General features: G+C 37.8%; 1 protein-coding gene across 1 annotated transcript in view; it reads left to right on the top strand.

Moving 5' to 3' along the window:
- The window catches only part of LOC120077855 (RING/U-box superfamily protein), a 59908-nt gene extending 34723 nt beyond the window's left edge, over positions 1-25185 (top strand). Inside the window, exons 9-15 of the mRNA XM_039031935.2 lie at positions 7038-7145; positions 8190-8290; positions 8498-8563; positions 8650-8737; positions 19340-19400; positions 20969-21032; positions 24780-25185. Coding sequence (XP_038887863.1) covers positions 7038-7145; positions 8190-8290; positions 8498-8563; positions 8650-8737; positions 19340-19400; positions 20969-21032; positions 24780-24905 — 614 coding nt within the window. The 3' untranslated portion in view covers positions 24906-25185. The remainder of the gene's footprint in view (positions 1-7037; positions 7146-8189; positions 8291-8497; positions 8564-8649; positions 8738-19339; positions 19401-20968; positions 21033-24779) is intronic.
- Positions 25186-25509: the final 324 nt, after the last annotated feature.

Genomic DNA, 25509 nt, shown 5'->3' with positions numbered 1-25509 from the left:
GGTTGTAGGCATATCCGTTTCCCCTATGTTTTCTCGTGCCATTGCTGAATCAGTTCGTGGGTCGCGGGCTTATCCGTTTCCCCTATTTTTTCGAAGCTATTACTTCATCCGGGTCTGGGCATATCTAAATCGTTTTTTTTTATTATTATTTTGGATCAATTTTCCTCAAGCTTTGGGTTTGAGAACGTATCTTTTTATTTTTCCTATGTTACAAGGAATATTTGGGTAAGTACTAAATATCTTCCTCTACAGAATTTAACATTCTAATATGGCATCTGTGAATTCTAACAGTACAGAAGGGGCCATAGTTCCAATTACTAATCACAAACTAAATGGAAGAAATTATCTCCCTTGGTCACAATCTATTATGATGTTTATATGTGGAAAAGGAAAGGAAGATTAACTATTAAGCGAAAATCCCATCCGAGACCAAGTTGATCCGAAATACATGACATGGAAAGCTGAAAATAATATGGTTATGTCATGGCTAATCAACTCCATGACGACAGAGATTGGTAAAAGATTTCTACTCTTCTCGACTGCAAGCGAAATCTGGAATCATTTGAAATTGCTGGCAAAATTCACGAGATACGGCAAGGGGATATGCAAGTTACTCACTACTTCACTCAACTGTCTTGTCTTTGGCAACAACTTGATGTATTTGAAAGCCACAAGTGGGAATGCACTGTAGATGGAGCTACATACAAAAAGATAATTGAGAAGAAACGAGTGTTCAAATTTCTTCTTGGCCTTAGTAAAGAATTAGATGAGGTACGTGGTAGAATCTTAACTATTAAACCCTTACCTAATATGAGAAGTTTTTGCAGAAGTAAGAAAAGAAGAAAGTAGGAAGAAACTAATGGTAGGAGTGTCTGCAAGCTTTGAACTTGAAGGGTTGACTTTAATTGCTCGAAATCTTGGTAATGAGGTACGTATAAATACTCATGATAACCGTTACAATCGAAATCAGAGCTACACAGGAACTGATAATCGACAACGGAAACCAAGACCATGGTGTGAGCATTGTAGAAAACCAGGACACACTAAAAAAGTGTGTTGGGATATTCATGGCAAACCTCCAGATTGGAAGCCAAACAAGGGAACGGGCGGTAGACATGGAAAGGCCTACAAACAAGTGCAACAATCGAGGATAACATTACCCCTGAAAATAATGTGTTTACTAAGGAGCAGTTGGATCTTCTCCAAGAACTCTTTGGTCAACCCAAATCTACCCCAAAAAAAAAAAAAAAAAATCAGAAACAAGTGTGTCTACAGTTGCACAATCAAGTAACTTCCTTTATGCCCTTAATGCAACTAAAGAAAATTGTAGTACTTGGATTATTATCTTGGATATGATATCTCACTTTTAACTAATTATGTTCATTGTAGCAGTCAAACCACTATAAAAATTGCTGAGGGTACCTATTCTAAAGTGATGGGAACTAGCAGTGTTTTTATCTTTAAAAATTTTATGTTAGAAAATGTGTTACATGTTTCAAAACTTAGATGCAATCTTCTTTCCATAAGCAAACTAACCCTTGTGAAATAGTGCATTGCGACTTTCCACACACATAATTGCATATTTTAAGATTTGAATTCGGGGAAGACGATTGGCAATGCTAAGGAATCCTCAAGTCACTACATATTAAATGCTTCCAAGTCTCATGTCAAGGAGTTAGATCTTAGCAAATCTACTTTTGATGTTTCTAAAGGCAATTATGATAGTACAGTAATGTTATGACATAATCATTTAGGACATCTCAATTTTCTATATTTGAAACGAATTTTTCCAGATATTTTTAATAAAAGTTCTTAGGTTTTTCAATGTGAGTCTTGTGAAATGGCAAAGTTGGCTTGAACTTCATATCTGGTAAGTACATATAAACCCTTTCATCCTTTTTCTATAATACATAGTGATGTTTGGGGACCTAGTAGAGCTCAGAATATAACAGGAGCTAAATGGTTTGTTTCCTTTATTGACGATCACACCAGACTTGGGTCTTTTCAATGAAAGAAAAATTTGAGATTACTGTCATATTTAAAAATATGTATGCCCACCTAAGTACATGCCCTAACACTCCCCAGCAAAATGGAACTGCAGAGAGGAAAAATAGACATCTCTTAGAAGTTTCTACAACTTTAATGCTTTTGGCTAACACCCCCATCATTTTTGGGGAAAAGTTGTTCTGACAGCCACATATCTTATTAATAGAATGTCCTCTCGAACATTAGGCTTCAAAACTCCCTTACAAAAACTTAAGGAAGTATTTCCACATAATAGATTATTCTCTCAAGTTCCCTTAAAAATATTTGGTTGTAAGGTTTTTGTTAAAGATCATCGACTCAATAGGAGTAAACTAGATCCTAAGGCAATCAAATATATATTTCTAGGTTATGCTCCGAGCTAAAAAGGATACAAATGCTATTCACCAACCACAAAATTTTTTTATGCCTCTATGAATGTAACCTTCTTTAAACACAACCTAATTTTCAAAAGAAAGACATCATTGAACCTTCCATACTTGTTAAAAACAAAGGAACCCCAATAACAACCTTCATTGAAGAAAGTGCTCCCTTCCTACATGAAAACAAACACCCTTAGACAAGCGCTTAGTCAAAATTCGACTGAAATACAGGAAAATCATGTCCCAAACTCCACAACGAAAACCCTTATTGAAGACCTCAATCTTCCCCTTGCAAAATGGAAAGGAGTAAGAACTTGTACGATGCATCCTATTCAAAACTATCTTTCTTATAAACATCTCTCTCCCAAGTTCAAAGCATTCACAACTACCCTATCCAACATATGCATTCCTAACAACGTCTATGAAGCTCTTAAAGACCCCAATTGGAAGCAAGTTGTATTAGATGAAATAAATGCCTAAGAAAAGAACAATGGTTGGGAAATAACAAACCTACCCCTAGGAAAGAACATGGTAGGATGCAAATGAATCTTCACCATCAAATACAAAGCTAATGGAGAAATCGATAGGTTCAAAACTAGACATGTTGCCAAAGAATTCACTTAGTCTTACGACATTGACTGCCAATAAACATTTGCCTCAGTAACAAAATTAAAAACTATCCGTGTCCTTTTTTCTATAGCAGTGAAGAATGGTTGGATACTTACCAATTAGATATAAAGAAAACCTTCCTTAATGGAGACTTAGAAAAAGAAGTGTATATGGATATACCCACCGGTATAGAATCAACTAAAACCATGAATAAGGTATATGATAACTTGTAGAGGGCAGTAAGGTCCTCATTGCTGAAGAAGAGGATTATGCGATGGAATTAGAATGCTATTGTAAAAGAAGTTCGACGTAAAGCTTGTACGCTTACTGAATCCTAGAAATAATTTCAAAGGAAAAAGAATCCTAAAACTTAATACTGATACTAGTCTAGGCGTTAGTGTTAGAGCATAATTTCATCACTGGGGTCATTATTGGCAACCAAGGCAACAGAAAAATAATAAGCAATCAAAAGTATGTACGTGATACAAACAGAAAGAGAAGGCACAAGAGATAGACAAAATTTCCAATGAATTTATATTCAACTATCGAAGCGATGATTGATGAAAGTAAAAAAAAGAGAACAACAGCAAGCTAAAATAAAAGAAACAAGGAAGGACACCACCCCCAAATTTAAGCTTCTCTTGCATCATTGTTACGATCTCACGGTGGATTTTAGTTGGGAAAGTGCAATGGATTTTGGAGATGCGGGGGAATTGGTGGCACCACCACTAGGCGAGCGACTACATTCTGAAATAATTCAACCATATAATGGAACTGGTCGTGCTGCCTTTATGTTAATTGTTGTATGAAGTCACGCGTTGTATGTTGCTGGTCTTGAACAAATTCCCTCAAATCACTATGCTGTCTAACGAGCTCGTCTTGCTGTCGCCTTAGATCATTCATTTGTGTTTGGAGCGATTGCTGCTGCCGCGACAGTGCATCGAGACCTCCCAAAATCGGTTCACGGAGGTCATCATGAAGGAATCTGTACCATTCGTCTTCAGGGTCGATCCCTTCAAAGTCATTTGCTTGTTCGTTCTGCGCTTCTTCACCAGGTTGACTCTCATTGTCCTCGCCAATGCCTATTTCAATCCTAGGCGATGGCTGGCTCGGATCATCAATAGTGATGCGTGGAGGGCTTTTAGGAGAGAGTGGTGGACTTGGTAATCTGGATGCAAGGGGGAGAATAGGAAGAGGCTCATCTTCAGAAGTTGGTGGCGTCGGGTTTTCAAGCGATGGGGGACGAAGGTTGAGGTCAACACTTACCCTGAGAGATTCAAGGTCCGACTGGGGTGGTGGAGATTATTCTAATTAGGGCGAGGGGAATGTTCCTTTGTCAACCTCTGGAGCGATAGTCACTTTTCTTTTCTTGCGTTGAGAGGCTTTTGGGGTAGTCTGGGTCTGAGGTTGCTGCTTCGCTTATGGCTTAGGTTGAACGTCTTGTGCTGGCAACTTCATTAGGCGGCGAAGAGAGTTGTTTGTCAATGTACTTTTCACCGCCACATCTTCTTCTTCAAACCATCCTTGGGCCACGCATAGCTCAGTGATGAGTGAAGGAAAGAATAACTACCCCCTTAGTCTAGAGAAAAATGACCAAATTTAGTCTACGATCAAGCGACCAATGTTGATGGGGATTAGTCGCATGATATAGAAGATGGCCATTACTCGTTCTCTGGAGACCGAATGCTCATGAGTTGTGGAGAGTAGCTTTCTTTTGACAAAGTACAAACACACGTCAACTTCTGGCGTTAGGCTGTGCGGTGACAATGTCTTGACCCCTTTTGCTGAGACGGTCCATTTCGCCCCAGGTAGCGCTACCACCTTCAACACTTCTTTTTGCTCTTCAGAAGTTGGGCTCTCAATTATTCTATTTCCCTCGGTGTCAGGAATGTCCTCCAAATTATATAAGTGACTAATTTTCCTAACGACGAATCCAATTGTTGCCTTCCCAACATCAGCTCTGTATCGGCCAGAGTGAGGCTTTCCCTCGTAGAATGCGGTCACCATAGAAGGCTTGACCATTTTAGTCCCTACACAAAAAACTTTTCAACCCAATGCGTTGACTGTATCAATGATGAGGGGCGATAGAGGCGAGCTTTTCGGGAAGAAACTCATCTCGATCAGAATTGATGGCCTCTTCTTTGGAATTCTTTCCTCCTCTACTGCGGGCGCCTTGCCCTTCTCCTTCCTCACCATGACTTGTTTTTGTACTTTTTCTTTTTTAAGAGCGCTACCCACTACTCCCTTTTTCTTCTCTTCCATCTTAGGTTTTTCAACTTCTTCTTTCTCGCATCCGCCTCCTTATCACCTTTTTCCCTTTTTTCTCGACGCGTTGAGCCTTTTCTTTCCTGGCTCTTCTTCTTCACTTTCCTCGCATAATTCTTTCTTGAGTTCCATCGCAGCTCGATATGCGCTATCCAATGACTTATCAGGATGCGATGGAATTTCTATGCGCTCATTGCGAATCTCGCGATGGAGCTCTATCGCCGTTATTACACACTCTGCCTCCTTCCTTATATCGCCCAAGCCTTCCCTTACCCTTTTGGCCTTTTTCTGAAACTCTTTTGCCAGCGCCTCTGCAGATGAGGCAGAAGCACTTGGTTCATTACTTCTTTTCCTTCCTCCTTTTCCACTTTTTCTCGCAAAGGGTTCCTCTTCAACATCAACTACAACTTCACCTTATTTCTCCTTGCTTGCCACGCTATTAGACCCAAGCGGCGATGGTTCAGCCCCAACTTGCTGATTGCCTGGCTGATTTACTACGCCTTCATCAAGGGATTCGAGAGGTTTTAAATTTTTTAGAATGTCCCTGTAGATCTCTCGTTCATCCCCACGCCTTGCCTCGCTTGTAGTGGAGTAGTTGGTTGTAGGCGAACATGAGGAGATGAAGATTGAGACGCGGCTGTAGAAAACAATTCTTCAAACCACTAGATGATGCTTCCCCATCTATAACCAACTCTTTTCCTTTCTTGCCCCTCCTCTCATAAGTAAATATCACTAGTGGTCTAACAGATCCTCAATTAGTTTCGTACGGGAACTAGAAAACAGTGAACTCTACGTTAGATCAACAATTAGTGGAGCAAGATGTGGCTTTGGATGCTCTGAAAACTCATTTATAGGAGGCCCAAGAAAAGTATGCTGATAAAAAACGTTGAAAAGTGCACTTTGAGATTGGTGACTAGGTGTACTTGAAGATCAAGTCTCATCGCCAAAGCTCCTTGACCAAGTGTAGAAATCAGAAACTAAATCTTAATTTCTTTGGGCCTTATTGTGTTGAGGAGAAGATCGGGGTCGTAGCTTTACCTTTTGAAGTTACTAGAGGCGGCCAGAATTTACCTGGGTTTTCATGTCTCTCAATTGAAGAAGGCTGTGGGAGGCAACAGCGAAGTGTACGGGACCACCTATTACATTTGATAGTTTTGAGTGGTTGCATCAGATGGTGCAACCACATGATATCTTTGGCTAGTGGAAGAACACGGAGATGGACGATAGGAGCCGTTGAACAGTTGGTTAGTTGGAAGAATCTACTAGAGCATGAAGCTACTTAGATGCTTCTTGATGATTTATGAAGGAAAATTTCACGACTACAAACTTGTCAAGGTTTCTGTGACACTGGGAGTGATGTTAGGCCACCAATTCTTATTCAATACTACTCTCGCTGGGTAAGAAGAGTAATTGACTGTAAGGGTTGGTTAAGTGTTAGGGAGGGACCGCAAAGGATTTGTGTGGGATGTGAACATTGTACATTTTGTATATATGGGGGGTGCTTGTTATTACATTTTCATGCTTTTTGTCTGAGAAAGTGCTTAGGAGAGAGGGGAGAGTTTACTAGCCATCTTGAATTGGCTGAGTTTGTGTTGCCTTAAGAGCATTTCACCTTTTCAATAGTACAACGGAGATAGCGATACCTTACCCATTCCTTTTGTGGAGTTCATAGATCTCTATGAATTCATTGTGTAGGTGATTTTAATCTTTTTGAGTACATTTTATTGCCAATTTGACAAGTCGATTTACATTTTCCAGGTACTGAATATGCTGGATTTCGCTGTAATCCAAACACAGTCCATCTGCAATGTCATGGATGTGGAGGAATGATGCCTTCTCGATTTGATATTGGGATACCTCAACATTGTGTGTATTCATTTTCCCTTTCTATTCTTTCTGGAATTATGATGATTGTTAGTGTGAATGATTTGGAAGATATAATTGAAGTTTTCAGGTTGCTAACAATAATTGATTAAAAACATCGATATTTCCCTGCATTGATAGCATTCATGTTTGTCTTCATGGGCATAACTGTTTTGCATGATAATCTCGTAAAAGTATGTGTTTGTTACTTTGTTTAGCATAACGCAGCTATGTGGACTTATGGGCCAGTCAAATGCTCTTATGTTTTATTTACCTAACTAATATTGTCTTTAGATATTGAAGTAAGTGTATGTAGTATGAAGCACTTTTATGGTGAACTCAGTTAACATATATGTGATGTAAGTTATGATGTAAGTTAATTTTTGATGGAGTAGGATTAGGGTAAATTAGGATATCTTGGTCTAATCCTTAATTGATTAGGATTAAGATTAGTTTTCTTGGTTGATTAAGATTAGTATTAGTTTTCTTGGTTTATTAGGATTAGGATTAGTTTCTTAGATTAATTAGGATTAGGATTAGTTTCTTAGATTAATTAGGATTAGGATTAGTTTGCTTTTCACTTCTCTATAAAGAGAGGGATTGTCTTCTTGTATTGGTAACTTATTTTTCATAATAAAGACTTTAATTTGATTATTGGAGAAAGTTCTCCTTTTACCTATTTGGCTATGCCAATTTTAATCTCTCCATTTTATGAAAGATACTTCAGTCATAGTCCAAATTATTTCGAGTTCAACAGACTCATTATTTCTTTGTTGATGAAATTTGTTCATATTGTATGAAGTCAATCTTAATTTCATTTCTCTACGATATAGTTCACTGAGCTTAAGTTTCCAATGAAGTTTGAACAAAACTAGGATTTGGAATTCATGATATATCTATACATTAGCTTGAGGGACCCGTGATGTATTGCAAAATTAACGTCTTCCATCTCTATTTTGTATAGTTGTGAGCTTTTGTGTACATTGCAGTGTTGGAATTCAATAGTCTATTCTTATTTCTTGCCCAAGCTTAAAATTTCCCTTTCAGGTTTAGGATGTGATAGAGCATTTTGTGGTGCATATTGGCAAGCTCAGAGGTTACAAAGAAGTGATACTTACGCGACTTGCAATCCTGAGACTCTTAAACCAGTATGTGCCGATATTGCTTGGTCTCTTTGTTTTCTTTTTCTTGTTTTGAAATGTTTCTGTCAAAGCTTGTTACTGTTTGTTCTTCTTACATTATTGGGCAAGCTAAATTGAAGTTTCGTCATCATTCTACCTTTTAATTATTTGGACATAAGTTCATATTAAACTGGAGAGTTGGAGTGTTCTCTTATACTTTTATGTGTTATTCAGATCTCGGGACGTACCATCTCAAGAATTCCACAGTTGACACATGAAAATAATCGTCATGAACAGGATGTATGGATTTGCATCTACTTATTGATTAAGAGGTTTTCCTAGCTTTGCTAATAAATATATGATATAATTCACATTTTGGTTCTTAGATTACAGGGAGGTGCATTAGTCAGATGGGTAAAACATTGCAGGATGTCATCTCGGAATGGATAGTAAGGTTTAACAACAGAGAAATTGGTAGGTTTTTTCCAACTTTGTTATTTATTTGTTTATTTTAGGAAATAAGGATGCTTTTTTTTTTTATATAAGATTATACAAGGAAAAGAAAAAGATGTATCACTACTGACATAAAGCTGCTAGGGATGATACTTTACAACTTAAAAATATACTGCAATAAAGAATTCCGCCTAGACTTAAGAGCAAAAGAAGTACCGAAATCTTAAAGTTAGCATTGCTGGATCAATGAAAAGCAAGAAATTCCACGTAGTGACACTGATAAGAGTAACCGTAGAAAAGATTCTCCATTTTCGCAATGTTCTTTTATGGGCTTCTGCCAGTGACAAAAAGGTATTTGGAGGGGCATTTTCCTAACAATGGGAGTGCGTAATGATATTTGTTATCTTAATTGGGAGGGAATAAGATTATATTTTCTTATTGAGTATGTGCAATTTTACTTCTTCCACATATGAAAAATAATACAGAGTGAAGGAAAATGTTTAATATCTATACATAAATATACATTTTTCAACATTCCCCTTCAAGCTGGTTTGAAGATGTCCTTAGCAGCCTTGTCAATTAATCTGTCAGATAGTTTCTTTAGAAGGCCTTCAGTTAGTACATCAACAATTTGCTCTGAGGTAGTGTTGATTTATGCAAATATTTTATTTTATTTGGTTTTATTTGCTGTAATTATTCTGTTAGATTCTTTCCTACTATGTCAATATTTTCCTTATTTCATTAAATCTGTATTCTATTTAAATTAGGGCTTGTACTCTTGTAACTATGAAAAACAATACTTTTTACACATGATATTAGAGCTGAAAATTGTACTGAAACCCTAAAAATCCTAATTTTTGAAAAACCTAGAAAACCCTAGTTGTGTCATTGCCGTTGCTGTCAAGCTCTTCCTCGTTCATCGCCATCGTCGATCCCACAGAGCCTTGTCAGACGTCACATCGGCGCTGGAGTCATCGACCGTCGAAGCTGTGGAACTTCTCCGTCTGAGCTTCTTTGTCCTGCCAACGCGTTTTGCTTCTGTGAGCTTCTCCATTTACTTCTGTTCGCCTCTGCCTACCACCGTTGCTCAAGTCTGATGCTGCTGCCACCACTAACCGCTGTATTCCACCACGGGTCGCTGCCTTTTACTGCTGCCACTGCTTTTCTCTTTCAATTTTTCTGGTTTTTCTTTCTAGATCTATTATTTTTCTCTTTGGATGTGTTTCTTTTTTCAGCAATATGTGGAACACTAAGGCATCCATTGTTAAAATTTGTGACAATCGTATCCATTCAATTGGTCCCACTGTCCAAATAACCACCATTTGACTTAATGGGGAAATTTTCTTCATTGGTCTCAAAGTGTTCGAATATATATTCATGAACAAGGGAATATTGGCTACATCACGGGAGAAAAAACATGTGTTACTCTACTGCCAAGGAATTATGGGATAGTGTAATTTAGATGTATTCTGATTTAGGCAAATAGTCACAAGTGTTTGAGTTGAACCTAAAATTGGGTGATATACGACAAGGAACTAACTCAGTTACACAAAACTTTCACTCCCTAAAATGGATTTGGCAAGACCTTGATCTCTTTGATACGTATGAGCAGAAGTCTACAGAGGACCAAAAGCACTATAGGAAAACTGTTGAAGATGATCGTATTTACAAGTTCCTTGCCGGCCTCAATGTTGAGTTTGATGAAGTTAGAGGTAGAATACTTGGAAAAACTACTCTTCCAACTATTAATGATGAATGATGTCTTTTCTGAAGTTCGTAGGGAAGAAAGTCGCAGGCATGTTATGATTTGCAAAAAAAACTATTGGTTCAGTTGAATGCTATGCATTGGTGATTGAAAATATTGCAATGAAGGCTTCTGATCAATCCAACAAGCCATGTGAAAAGCCTCGTATCTGGTGCGATCATTGCAATAAACCTTGACATATGTGTGAAACTTGTTGGAGATTTCATGGAAAACTTGCGAATTGGAAAAGTTCTAAAGAAGGTGTGTGAAATTCTCATCAGCATGCCTCTAATGCTAATGTTGTTGACTCCAACCTGTTTAGTAAAGAGCAAATTGATCAAATTTTGAAGTTGCTAAGGACCACTTCATCATCTAGTAATCCTAGTGTTTCGTTGACACAATCAGATACTTGTCCTCGAGCTCTTTCGTGCTTTAATTCATCTCCTTGGATTATTGATTTCAAAGCCTCTGATCATATGACTAGTTCCTCTTATTTATTTGAATCATATTCTCCTGTGTATTGCAATGACAAAATTCATATCGCTGATGGTAACTTCACCTCTATTGCAAAAATAGGAACAATTCCTTTGAGTACAAAACTTATATTATGTTCTGTCCTTCATGTTCCAAAATTAACTTGTAATTTGTTATTTGTTAGTTAAATCTCTAGGAATGCTAGCTCTCGTGTTATCTTTTGTGAAACTCATTGTATCTTTCAGGATCAGGACTCAGGGGGTGGGGGACGATTGGACGTGCTAGGATGATTAATGGTCTCTATTACTTTGATGACGTTTCTGCTAGTCATTAGGGCATCCGAATTTCTTCTACTTAAAGTATTTGTTCCCCAATTTATTTAATGGATTTGATTGTTCCGTTTTTCAATGTGAAAGTTGCTTTCCAAACATCATCGATCTACTTATTTGTCTAAACCTTACAAGGTTTCATCACCTTTTTCCTTAATTCATACTAATGTTTGAGGTCCGTCTAAAGTCTTGACTTAGTGAACACACAGTGGTAAGCGTTGTTTTGTTACCTTTATAGATGTTCACACTCGTTTAACTTGACTTTATTTGTTAACAAAAAAGTCAGAGGTAAAAGTGGGTTTTGTCTGATTTTACAATATGATTGAGACTCAATTTCAAACTAAAATTCGAATTCTTCACTTTGATAACGGCACTAAATATTTCAATGAACAATTAACCAACTTTTTTTTTTTTGCAAGAAAGGGTATTTTTCATCAAGCTACGTGTTGTGATACGCCTCAGCAAAATGGCATTTTTGAGCGAAAAAATACACTTACGTGAAATTGGGTTTGGAAAAAAATGATTTGTTGATTTAAAATCAAGATGTCCTGTGTTCAAACCTCTACTATGTTATTTCCTTCCCAATTAATATTGATTCCACTTGTCCGGTCTTCTACATATTTCAAGGCCACAATTGAGGAGTGATAGATGATATAATATTAAATGTATCTTCACCCTTCAGCTTAAGCGATAAAAACAACCTCCTTCAACAAACTTTGAAAATAGATTTCTCTAAATTGAAGCTTCAACCCAAAGGGCTAAAACCAATACAATGTGCAACGAAGCATTCTGAGAGTTTGACGACATATTTAACTCACTTTGAACAATTGAAAACCACAAGCTTCTACAATTGAAGAAAATTTGGATGGTATTTAAAGATGGGGACAAAGGGAAAGCTCTCAACTTTGTATCTGAACACCCTTTTAAAATTGGTGGAACTATCTTTTTATTTTTATTTACAAAATATGATATTTAAGGTACTAGTGCTGGTATAATACTACTAAAAATGAAAAACAATAATAATAAATAAAAAGTAAAATGTAAAAAGTAAAAAACAACACTAATCTTGAACAAAAATAATTTACATCCCAAATACAGGTTTTTTTGGTACCATCTACCCAAAGGACTAAAACCAAAACAATGTGCAACGAAGCATTTTGAGAGTTGAGGACAAATTTAACCCACTTTACACAATTGAAAACCACAAGTTTCTTCTACAATTGAAAAAAACTCGGATGGTATCTAAGATGGAGACAAAGAAGAAACTCTCAACCTTGTATCTTGAACACACCTCTAAAATTTGGTAGAACTAATGTTTTTATTTCAATTTACAAAATATGATATTTAAGGTACTAGTAATTGTACAATACAAAAAAAAAAAAAAAAGTAGAAAACAACTTTAAACTCATTAAAATAACCTGCATCCCAGACACAGGCTTTTTGAATGCAGACTAAAATAGTCTGTAACTCAAACACAAACTATTTAAACCTAGACTAAAATAGCATGCATTTCAAACGTAGGGTATTCAACTCCACTGACTATTATAAACCTCAAAGGTTATAATAACCACATACTATTATAACTGATGAAAATAATAGACGAAGAAGAACACAAAAGGTTTACGTGGAAAATTCTTGAATCAGGGAGAAAAAACCACGATAGACTTATTTTTTATTATTGAATTGATACACAAAATACAAGAAGACTGCTCAAATAAATAGACAAGAGGGAACCCTAGGTCAATGGAAAAATTACAAATATGCCCCTAGGGTAATACAACTATTTTCGACACTCCCCCTCAGTTGGGGCGTAAATGTCAATAAGACCCAACTTGTTGATACAATAGTCAAAACTCTTGTCTCAACAATCCTTTTGTGAGGACATCTGCAACCTGCTGATTTGAAGGAATGTAGGGGATGCATATGCTTCCATTGTCTAGTCTCTCCTTGATGAATGTCTATCAATCTCAACATGTTTAGTTCTATCATGCTGAACTGGATTATTCACCATACTTATTGCTGCTTTATTGTCGCAAAACAATTTTATTGGAAGTTCGTTGTCTTGATGAAGATCTGTCAACACTTTCTTCAGCCAGATCTCTTCACATATCCTTAAACTCATGGCCCGGTACTCGGCTTCAACACTATTTCTGGCTACAATCCCCTGTTTCTTACTTCTCCAAGTGACTAGGTTGCCCTAGATAAATGTGCAGTACCCAGACATCGACTTTCTATCAACAGCAGAACTTGCCCAGTCAGAGTCGGTGTAGGCTTCAATGCAACGTTTATTGGACTTTCTGAACATTAAGCCCTTACCAGAAGTTGCCTTCAGATACCATAAAATGCGTTCAACAGCTGTCATATGTTCCTTGTAGGGGGTCTGTATGAACTGACTGACAACACTCACTGCATAGGATATATTGGGTCTAGTGTGGGATAAGTAGATTAACTTCCCAACTAATCGCTGATATCTCTCTTTGTTGACGGGAACTTCGTTGTCTGTATTGCCAAGCTTTGCATTATACTCTACAGGGGTGTCCACAGGTTTACACCTAGTCATTCCTGTCTCCTTGAGAAGTTCAAGAGTGTACTTTCGTTGAGAGACTGAAATACCTTCTTTTGACCAAGTCACTTCCATCCCAAGGAAATACCTCAACTTTCTTAGGTCTTTAATTTCAAATTCCTCGGCCATTCTTGCTTTAAGTCTCATAATTTCAACATTATCATCACCAGACAGCATAATATCATCGACATAAACAATAAGAACCGCGATCTTCCTTGAACCCGACTTCTTTGTGAACAACGTGTGGTCCGAGTGCCCTTGATTATACCCCTGAGCTTTAACAAAGGTGGTGAATCTGTCAAACCACGCCCGCGGGGATTGTTTCAGCCCATATAACGACTTCCTTAGTCTACAAACCCGGTGCTTAAACTGGCTTTCGAAATCGAGGGAAGGGCTCATGTAAACTTCCTCTTCAAGTTCTCCATTAAGAAACACATTTTTTACATCTAATTGATGAAGGGGCCAATCTTTATTCACTGCAATAGACAACAACACCCGAACAGTATTAAGCTTGGCCATAGGGGAGAACATCTCAGAATAATTTATTCCAAAGGTTTGAGTAAAGCCTCTGGCGACCCGTCTAGCCTTGTACCTATCAATTGTGCCATCAGACTTGTACTCTACGGTAAAGACCCATTTGCATCCAACCGTCTTGTGTCCTTCGGGAAGAAAAACCTGACCCTAAGTCCCGTTTTTCTCTAGAGCCCTCATTTCTTCCATCACTGTAGCCTTCCATTTAGGAGTTTCCATTGCGACATGTATACTACTCGGAACCATCACTGTATCTAGACTGGTAGTAAGAGCCTTGAACTCGAGAGATAAGTTATTGTATGTCATATAACTATGCATAGGGTACCTGGTATAGGATCTAGTGTCTTTTCTCAGGGCAATCGGAAGATTGAGAGAAACATCATGGCAGTCCATTTTGTCAAGTTTCCCATAGTAATCCGTCGTCTGTTCCAAGTCTCGTTCTTTAGAAGGACCTTCCACACAATCATTTTCCCTTGCATTGCTTTCATTCTCTTGAGTTATTTCCTCAACACTGTTATTTTCAGCAGTCTCTCCATCTCCCACAGTTTCCTCGGTTTCCTCAGCACTGTCACCCCTTTCTCTATCCTTATCCACTCTGCAAGTGTCAGTCTCAACACAATTATCAATATCACCAGTAGAAATACACATACCTGGAGCTGAAGTTGGGTCGGACTCATGCACTGGAGCCGGAGAAACCACAGGTGGCATTGTTTCCTTCCTGAGATTCTTCCTGTAGTATGTTATCCATGGGACTTGATTGGTAGGGAGGATGGGACCGACATGATCTGGTTTAGCGACAAATCTAAGGGAACTTTGTACGTGGACCAATTAGTCTCTTCACTAGGACTCTCCCCCTGAAGATGGCTAATGGGAAAGAAAGGCTGATCCTCAAGAAAGGTAACATCCATGGAGACGAAGTATTTTCGAGAAGGTGGATGGTAACGTTTATACCCACGTTGGTGGAGAGGATTCCCAACAAAGACACACCTTTAAGCACGAGGGGTAAACTTCGTGTGATTTGGACCATGAGTATGAACAAAGACGACACATCCAAACACTCGGAGAGGCACATTAGGAATCAATCGGGTGGTAGGGTACGACTCTTTGAAACGATCAAGGGGATTGTGAAAGTCTAAAACACGAAAAGGCATGCGATTTATGAGGTGGGTGGCAGTAAGAATGGCATCCCCCATAAGTAGGAAGGAAGGGAAGTGGACAACATAAGGGAACGAGCAACTTCCACCAAATGACGATTTTTTCGCTCGACCATTCCATTCTGCTGAGGAGTATAGGCACACAAGTTTTGGTGGACAATCTCTTTAGAAGCAAGAAAATCCTGTAAGGAATTGTTAAAAAACTCACGCCCATTGTCACTTCGCAGAATTGCGATTTTTGTGTTAAATTGAGTTTCTACGGTAGCATAGAATTGCTGGAATACAGAAGACACCTAAGACTTATCATTCAGAAGGAATACCCAAGTGAGCTGAGTGTGGTCGTCAATAAAGGTGACAAACCAGCGTTTACCTGTAGAAGTGGTGGTTGGTGAGGGACACCAGACATCACTGTGGACAAGGTTAAAGGGTCTAGATGGTTTATAGGGCTGAGAGTGAAAGGGAACATGACTTTGTTTGGCTCGGATACACACATCGCAATGTAAGGAAGATATATTAATATTACGAAACAAATGCGGAAACAAATACTTCATGTATGAAAAATTTGGATGCCCAAGGCGGTAATGTCATAACATAAAATCATTCTCAGAAGTAGAAAAGTTTAAAGAAATGAAACTCGTCCTATAACAATCCCTAGAGGAAGTATCGTCAGTCAGGAAATAGAGTCCCCTATCGTGTCGGGCAGTGCCAGTCGTCGTCCCTGAGTACAGATTCTGAAATACAACAGAGTTGGGCAAAAAAACCGCTTGATAATTCAAATCTCTTGTAAATTTACTGACAGATAATAAGTTATACGAAATCTTTGGGACATGCAGCACATCACGCAACACTAAATCCTCAAACGGAGAGAGATGCCCTTTTCTAGCAACAGGGGCAAAAGACCCATATGCGATTCTGACTCTTTCATTGCCAGCGCTTGATAGTATGAAATAAAGTGATCAGATGAGCCAGTTAGATGATCTGTAGCTCCTGGGTCCACAATCCAGAATTTTTTACCATTTATACTAATCAGACCAAAGGACTGAGCCGTACCTGAGTGTGCAATAGCACTGACACCAAAGTTTTGGCCATTAAGCTTTTCTCCAGTAATGAACCCTGCAGAATTTCCCATTGATCTAGACAAAAGATTTGTAGTAGTTAAAGTATGGGAAGAATTTACCGGGTTCTCAGAATACAACGGTAGATTCGTGGGTAGCTTCGGTTGAATACTTTGTGGGTTTGTTCCAAGTACCGTTCCAAAATCTGCAATCTATTGCTGAAGATGAGCAAATCGCCTTTGGATCTCACTAGGAAAAACACCCATATATTGCCCATTGCCCGTAGCACCATTCAAAGCCGCCGGATTGAAGCTGTGAGCCGTGTCGCTGCTGTCGGATGTGGCTGGACCAACTGGCGGTGGCTGCTGCTCAACAGAAACGTCACGGCTGGTCGAGCCGATAAGATTGACGCGGCTGGTCGTTTGCAGCAGTGGGTGCGAAGCCGTCTAGACAAGCTGGCGTGGCTGGGTTGGCACGGCTGTCTGCACGATCCACGGTTGGGTTGAAGCAACTGGATTGCCGCTTTGCGGCAGATCAAGCGGCTAGGCTGTCACGGCTGGGATGTGCTGTCAGGTGCTGGTCTGTGGCAGAATAGGGTCGGCTGCGCGGCTGATCTGTTGAAGAAGACGATGCAAGGCAGCCTCCAAGTATTGTTGGACAGCCACCTGAATAGTGGCAGTCATCTCGGGTTTGGTCATTGAAGGGGTCTCATCAATGGCGGCTAGGGTTTTGTCGCCTTGCTCTGATATGTAAATAATAGACGAAGAAGAAGAACACAAAAGGTTTATGTGGAAAACCCTAGAACCAGGGGGAAAAAACCACGATGGAGACTTATTTTTTATTATTGAATTGATATACAAAATACAAGGAGATTGCTCAAATAAATAGACAAGAGGAAACCCTAGGTCGATGGAAAAATTACAAATATGCCCTGAGGGCAATACAACTATTTTCGACCATAACTATTTTTGTGCTCTGTTCGTTGCTATCGTGATTCGAGCTGGGGGTGTATTGTATAAAATAAATTGGAAAAATAAGTTCTAAGTATAAATGATGCGTTGATGCTTTGATGCGTTTATGTATTTGTAACGCATTGGTGCATTAGAGATGTGCAACAGAACGCACAACACTCCTCCTATTGACGTTCAAGTTTTCCTAAATTAGACCCAAGTATAAATCCAATTTAGGTTCCGTGTTATTTACACTAAGGTGCTGTGCCTGTGCAAGAAGATACAAAAGAGTTGAGTAGTGAGTGATGGATCATGCGAAAATGGAGTTTAATATAAGTGGTATGCGTCGATCTAAGATGATTGTACATGAACCAGAATGTGATGTGGATGAGGTGGCTTGCTTGTCTTTGTTTATGCGTTAGACTCTTATTCGACACTTCTCAATGCGAATAACATACAAAACCTATCTCTAGGATGCATGCGTCGAACACATAATGCAATAAACACCAGTAAGTCTATCTCTAGATGTACTAGGCGTTCTACTTGATGCTGGCTTATTTACTCTTTCGAATAATCTAAGCTAAGGATGCTTTTACTAATTGATCAAGTTGGCTTAAGTGTTTGAAATGAAGTTTTGCATAAAGTATAGATGCATTCAACATAAACAAGAAATAAACAATGGCAAAGTGTGATGGATCAAATATATGGATTTATAAAGAAGCAAATTGTCTTTACAAAAACAATATATAATTAGATGAAATGAAAGCGATAAATGAGATGAAAGGAACTGAGTCTAGTCGCAGAGTACAATCTCTTGTATCTCTTTGGCTCAATTCTAGTTGTGTACAATCACTTGTATAAGAATCGGAGGAAGTGTCTTTCTCAAGCTCGGCTTCCTCCGCTCCTTGACCGGCGGTAATGATGGTTCTCTTCCCTTCTGATCTTCTTGGCACCACAGCACAGCTTCTAAAGATATACAACTACGACTACGTTAATTATGAGAGTGAGAACTTGAAATTTTCTTGTACATATATGTTTGAACTCCGGAGGGATTTCATCTATTTATAGGCGTTGGTAATCTCCAGCTTGGTGATGCGCAGTATTAAAGTCTATACCCTGGTCAGCCGCCTGACACTCAGAAGCTTTTCAGACGCCGCCTGCTGCAGGTGCCTATACTTGCAAGTGGTGATTTGACACAAACAGCCTGCATCAATGAATCTTCTTTGCGTTGAATTCCCTTCGACGCATGACCCATGCGTTAGAACTTTTGCCTGCGACACTTCTTACTCATGCGTTAGCTTCTTGTTGAAATCTTGCAATATAACGCGTTAGTGCCACAATATTTAGTAATAAACATTCTTTTGCATGAGTTTGCTAATGTTTGAGTAATTCCATGTGTTTCTTCTAAAAATGAGGAGAATTTATCATTAAAAATCTTAGTTGTTCCAATTTAAGAGCCAAAATAACTTGTATTTCTACAAGTTATCATGCCCCAATCAACCTGTAAGGTATAAAATTACGTGGATTCTTCCATATTTTGGTCTCACATTACAAAATATATGCACGAAGGGGTCCACTGGGAATGTAGGTTGCTATACGTTGCTTTTTGTGAACTGCTGTTGCAAGTGAGGAGGGAAGTGGTTACCAGCTCTCTTTGATAAGCTGGGATCTTTGTATCGCCTTAGGGCAAACTTTCCTCCATTATCAATATATATCGTTAGAGGGCACCTTATGTATATGTATACTTTTTGGTGTGTTTGTTATTCATTTATTTTATAGTTCAAATGAGTGTATTAATATAGTAATCTTAAATTGTAAATCAGATCGAACACGAATGCCTCTAAACCATGCGGAGATGATAACTGCAGAGACGCATATTTGCAAGTAAGTTGTTTCATATTTTGTTCTTATTTTTCCTGTTGAATTCATCCAAGGAAATCGATGTTTTTTTTCCACTTAGAAAGTATTATATTGACTAGTTTGTCTCCACTGCTTGAGGATACAGATCACATCCCATGTGTTGTAGTGGTTTGTAAATGCTTCCATTTGATATGGGGCAATAAAAAATCGCATCCCATATAATTGCATCCTTTTGATTGTAAGGCATAGTAATCTTCCCTTTTTTTTTTTTTCCCTGTTTAATCCTTTTTATTGAAAAGGAAACGAAGGTTTTCATTGTAGAATGATGCCCAAACTCCAAGGAAATCAAACGAAAATACCAAAATTACCAAACTAATACAAATACAAAGAAAAGTAAAGGACTAAGCAGGAGAAATAAAAACAATCCAGACCAAATGTAAGCAGGCTTGAACTCGAGCTGAAACAAAGCAAGCAATCCAAGGAAAAGGGTTATCCTGTATAAACCGCTGAACTTTTTCAAACCAAAGTCTTAGAAGAAGAACTTAAACGCCAGCTAAGCTTGAGAGCATGCACACTAAACAACTGCAGGCCCATGTAATCAACCAAAAGAAGAGGACATGAAACTGGAGAATGAAGAATCCAAAAGATACAACAACATTCGACTATACTTGAACACAGATATTCCTAGAAAATCTAGCGTCAATCCAAAGGACTGCAACCGAAACAATGTTCAAAGGAGCATTCTAAAAGACCTTAACCCACTTTACACAATTGAAGACCACAAACTTCCACAATTGAAGAAATTTGGATGGTATTTGAGGAGACAAAGGAGAAGCAATCAACCTTGCATCTTAAACACACTGGTTTTCCTCATCCCTTTGAAACAAATTATCAGAAGCTTCCCCAATATGTTCTAAAAATGGTTCCTCAGTAACTGGGTCCAAATGATGAAAATTAGATTCTTTGTTTAAATCATGTCTTGGAATACAAAAAGTCAATTGTAGTATGGTGATAAGTATCTCTTTTATTTACCATTAATGAGAAGACAAAGATTACAATCTATTGCTAATTGACCAGTTTGAGAGGGCCAATTTTCTCTCCCGACAGTACAAAATGGTTTCCAAAAGAAATTACACTCATTCTACAGAACATAGAACTTGTTTAAAGAAAAGACTAATGTAATGGCCCTGGAGGAGTTATAGCTTCTTGTTCGAACTTTTAATAAATACAATAACTGTCAAACACTATCTGTTGTTCTAATCATCATTTGAAGTTGAAATTCCTTTTCTACCCTTCCTGGAATATACTTTTGTAATTATGGGAGGTTTAACGTATGCGCATCATCATCTTTCATCTGTGATTGACTTATGTATCCATGTATACGTACGCTTATAAAGCTATAGTCTGGTGAAAAAATTATTATCTTCATTTCAAATATGTATCTCGTCTTCTACAAGTCCAGCTTAAAGCTTTTTTGGCATCCATTTTGTTGTTTCTTATTGTTATTATTGTTATTGTTGTTATTATTATTATTATTTTGGTGCCATATAATACGTTCTGATGACTTGGAATTGTTTTTTTCCTCAATGTAGTGAGTGTTATGAAAAATTGGTGGGATTTCTCCTGTATTGGTTTCGGATTTCAACACCAAAATATGTGAGTACATTTATGTGGAAAGTTCAATTGCCGTGGTTATTCCTTTCCAAATCTTACGTGCAATATTTTGTTTTTTAATTCCTCTTTATATTAATATTCTATAAATTGGAACTTTATTTTCTTGGGTTTGTAGTTTTTTTTCAATATGTGGATCGATTTTTTTTCATTCCGGAGATGAAATTGATACACTAATTCTCATTCAAGATAAGAATTAGTTGCAAGTAATTATAATATAGTTGGAATTTACTTACAAAAGTTCTAGCTATCATCTAGGAGATATCCTCAATTAGGAAGATCTCTGGATTGGCAAATAACTGAAAAGATAAATTAAACTAATCTAAAAAATTAAAATGTTTTTAGTTAATATAAATCTACACACATCTCAAGTTGGATTCTACATCGAATCAAAGTCAAACTTGGTGTTGGATTCTTAGATACTTCCCCTCCAAAAATTTCATAATGGGACGGGATCTAGTTCTATTTCAGTATGCTATAGTCGTTGTCTAGTCGTTTTCCGTTTACTTCATCAAACCCATTACTTGGAAGGAACCTCAATATTCTCTTATGTTCAATTATCTTGTTGAACAAAGCAGATTTTTCAACACACACATCAAAAACCTTGAAAAATGTTAGTAACTCAAAACTGCAAATTAGTTTTTGAGTTGGTCGAGTCAATTTCTAGTTTATAGGAAATAGTTGAAGTTATTTTTAGTTGTAGTCAAGTCTAAGTTCCTATTCTTGTGGAGTTAGTGGGATTAGTTGCTAACATTGTGGAATCTATTTTTAGATTCAAGATATGTATTTATATGGAGTTTTCTAGAATGAAATACACACTTCCCATTTTTCTCATTTCCCCTCTCATTAGTTAGAACAACAGTGGTATCAAAGCCCTCAATTCTTAAGGGATATGTGAGTGAGAATCAATGAAATATCTCCGAGAGAAACTGAGTGTTACACCTGTGAGAGTTGTTAGAGATGGAATTAGGATCAAACAGTCTTTCTTCATTGGCTCCATTTGTGTTTGATGGTGAAAACTACCAGGCATGGGCTATCAGAATGCAAGCCTACATGGAGGGTTGTGATTATTGAGAAGCAATTGAGCAAGACTATGAGATTGCTCCACTTCCTGATAACCCAACAATACATTAGATCAAGACTCACAAGGAGAGGGTCACCAAGAAGGCAAAAGCTCGAGCTTGCTTATATGCAGCTGTGTCTCCCGCCATATTCAACATAATTATGGCCTTGAAGTCGACAAAGGAGATCTGGGAGTTCCTCAAAAGTGAGTATGAAGGTGATGAGAGGATTAAAGGCATGAAAGTGTTGAACTTGGTGCGAGAATTCGAGACAATGCAAATGAAGGATTCTGAGTCCATTAAAGAGTACTCAAATAAGTTGATTGGGATTGCTAACAAGGCAAGAGCATTAGGAGCCAATTTATCTGACAATAGATTGGTTCAGAAGATTCTAGTTTCAATACCTGAGAGATATGAAACAACTATTGCTTCCTTAGAAAATACTAAAGACCTCTCAAAACTCAAGGTGATAGAAGTGGTTAGTGCTTTGCAAGCACAAGAGCAGAGGAGGTTGATAAGACAAGAAGGAAGCATTGAGGGGGCATTGAAAGCTAGAGTGCAGTAGGGAGAAGGTGGAAGAGAGAGGGGAAGTGGCAGCAGTAGCTCAGAGTTTGCTGCAAAGGATGTTGGTAGTACATGCAAGCACTGTGGGAAGCAGAATCATTCACATTTCAGATGCTGGAGAAGGCCAAATGTGAAGTGTAGAAGATGTCATTTATTGGGGCACATTGAACGATTCTGTAAGGAAGCAAAAACTCAATAGCAAGGAGGAGCACATATTGTAGTACAAAAAGAAGAAGATCAACTCTTTGTAGCTACTTGTTTCTCATCAGTCACTCAATGTGATGGTTGGTTGGTTGATAGTGGGTGTACCAATCACATGACAAGTGACAAAGAGTTGTTCAAGGATCTTGACAAGTCATTCAAGTCAAGGGTGAAGGTAGGAAACGGTGAGTATCTAGAAGTAAAGGGGAAGGACACAGTGTCAATAGAGAGCTGTGCTGGAACCAAGTTGATTACTGAAGTGTTGTTTGTCCCTGAAATTGATCAAAACTTGTTAAGCGTTGGTCAATTAGTAGAGAAGGGATTCAAAGTGTTGTTTGAAGAAGGAAAGTGCCTCATTTCTGATTCCAATGGGAATGAGTTGTTCAAAATAAAAATGCAGCACAAGAGCTTCTCGTTGGATCCACTCGAGAAAGGAGTAGATAGCTTTCAAGTGTCAAGTAAATGACACTAAGTTATGGCACAAGAGGTTGGGGCGTTTTCATCAAAAAGGGTATGCACAAGTATGGGGAATTGATTTTTGGGAGACTTTTGCACCAGTTGCAAGAATGGATACAATCAGGTTGCTAGTGGTTGTGTCAGCCCAGCATAGATAGAAGGTGTATCAGCTAGATGTGAAGTCAACATTCCTAAATGGAGTGTGTGTTAGAAGAAGTGATCTATGTTGAGTAACCAGATGGATTCATCATACCAGGACAAGAGCAAAAGGTTTATTTGTTGAAGAAGGCTCTCTATGGGTTGAAGAAAGCCTAGGGCATGGTATAGCAAGATGGATAATCACTTGCTAAACTTGGATTTTGTGTGAGTCGTTTTCAAGCTCTTAGGAGCAAGTTAGGTGTTTGCAGTATTTGAGTTAGGAGGAGAATGTTAGTAACTCAAAACTGCAAATTAGTTTAGTCAATTCCTAGTTTATAGGAAACAATTGAAGTTATTTTTAATTGTAGTCAAGTCTAAGTTCCTATTCTTGTGGAGTTAGTGGGATTAGTTGCTAACATTGTGAAATCTATTTTTGGATTCAAGATATGTACTTATATGGAGTTTTCTAGAATGAAATACACGCTTTCCATTTTTCTCATTTCCCTCTCACTAGTTAGAAAAATAAAAATGTCTAATTGTTGGCAGTGGTCTGTAAGATTGAATACTTACTAACAGTCACTTCTCCTGAATGTAATTCATATAGTCGAGCTTAAAGACGGTTGTTCTCAAGTTAGAATAGGCATTCCTGAAGAAATTAAATTATAATTAATGTAAGAAAAAAAACAGTATCCAAACTACATAATGATTAAATGATTTTAAAAAGGGAATAAATCTACATTAGCCAAAATTTGAAGAGAAAAATCAATGAGGTGGAAGATGGTGGCTGCATTGGCTACGCACCATGGCTAGGGCTTCTTTAATCGTCCTTCAACATAATGATTACAAGTAAAATACAACATCAGGGGAAAAAAACTAGAGGTTTCAAATATATGCTGTAACTTGTTTCAAAATCCCTTTTGAGATGGCTCTCTTGAAAAGTTGGATGGAAGACAAGAAATAACGTCTACGTTTGTTTCAATTTTTCCTTAAAACTATATAAATGAAATGTATACAACTACAATTTAGCCGCCCTTAAACTTCATGAGAATCTACAAATTGCACCTTGACAATAAAAATTAAGAATGAGGGGACGACTAAGCTAATGCTCTAGTACAGTTTTAATAAACTGCATGGTTGTTGAACTGCATCTTTCTGCATAAACTGTGAAAGGGTAACTTTGAATGAATTGAAAATTTCAGACTATTTACTGTTCGTTTAAAGTTCTGTCCAACAGAAAAAAATTTATAAGATGCAATCTCATCATAGCTAAGGCCGGCCTAAATAATTGTTCTTTTTGTGTGGAATGTTGTAGCTTCTGCCGGGAGATGCAACCGAGAGGGAAAATTGTTGGTATGGATATGCATGTCGGACTCAGCACCACAATGAAGACCACGCTCGCAAGAGAAATCATGTTTGTCGTCCCACCCGATCCCGATAATAATTACTGTTTCTATTTCTACTACACTTTATTCCCTTTTATATTATATTTTTCTGAAGTTCTCAGTCATCAGATCTTTAAAATTACAAGCAGACTTTTTGTCTTTAATTGGTTGCAAATATGCATTTTGTATGTATATTAAATTCTCAACAAGTCATGTAGACTCTTTAAGTTTTTCTTGCCCACCTTTGAAGATCAGAGTTATCCCTTTAGACCTATCTTTTTCCAATTAAATAAATAAATAAATAAATAAAAATTACATACATCTATATGTAGAAAATCGATTGCCCATATAACGTTTTTATATTTGCCTTCAGGTAAATTCCTTGTTATTCATTGTTCTGTTGAATGGTGGGTTTTGCCATTGCATGCTTGTTCTGTAAGAAAGTAGAGGATCAACATTTTTATACATGAAATTGATCGAAGGTTAAATAAAGAAAAGTTTGAGCCAACATGAAATTGAAAAAAATGTGAAATCGTATATCAACTTCTATGCCATATTCTGGCTTTGAAAATTCGTGTTTGATGCATGGCAATGTCATTGCAGTTTCATCCAAGTTATGAAAACACAACCTTTAAGACTGCTACAAATACTTTTGAATGA

The sequence above is a fragment of the Benincasa hispida genome, chromosome 5 (genome assembly GCF_027475165.1).
Source record: "Benincasa hispida cultivar pf3 chromosome 5, pf3_genome.v1.1, whole genome shotgun sequence".
Taxonomy (NCBI): domain Eukaryota; kingdom Viridiplantae; phylum Streptophyta; class Magnoliopsida; order Cucurbitales; family Cucurbitaceae; genus Benincasa; species Benincasa hispida.
The sequence above is the reverse complement of the archived record's forward strand: the minus strand, read 5'-3'. Positions and strand labels throughout refer to the sequence as shown.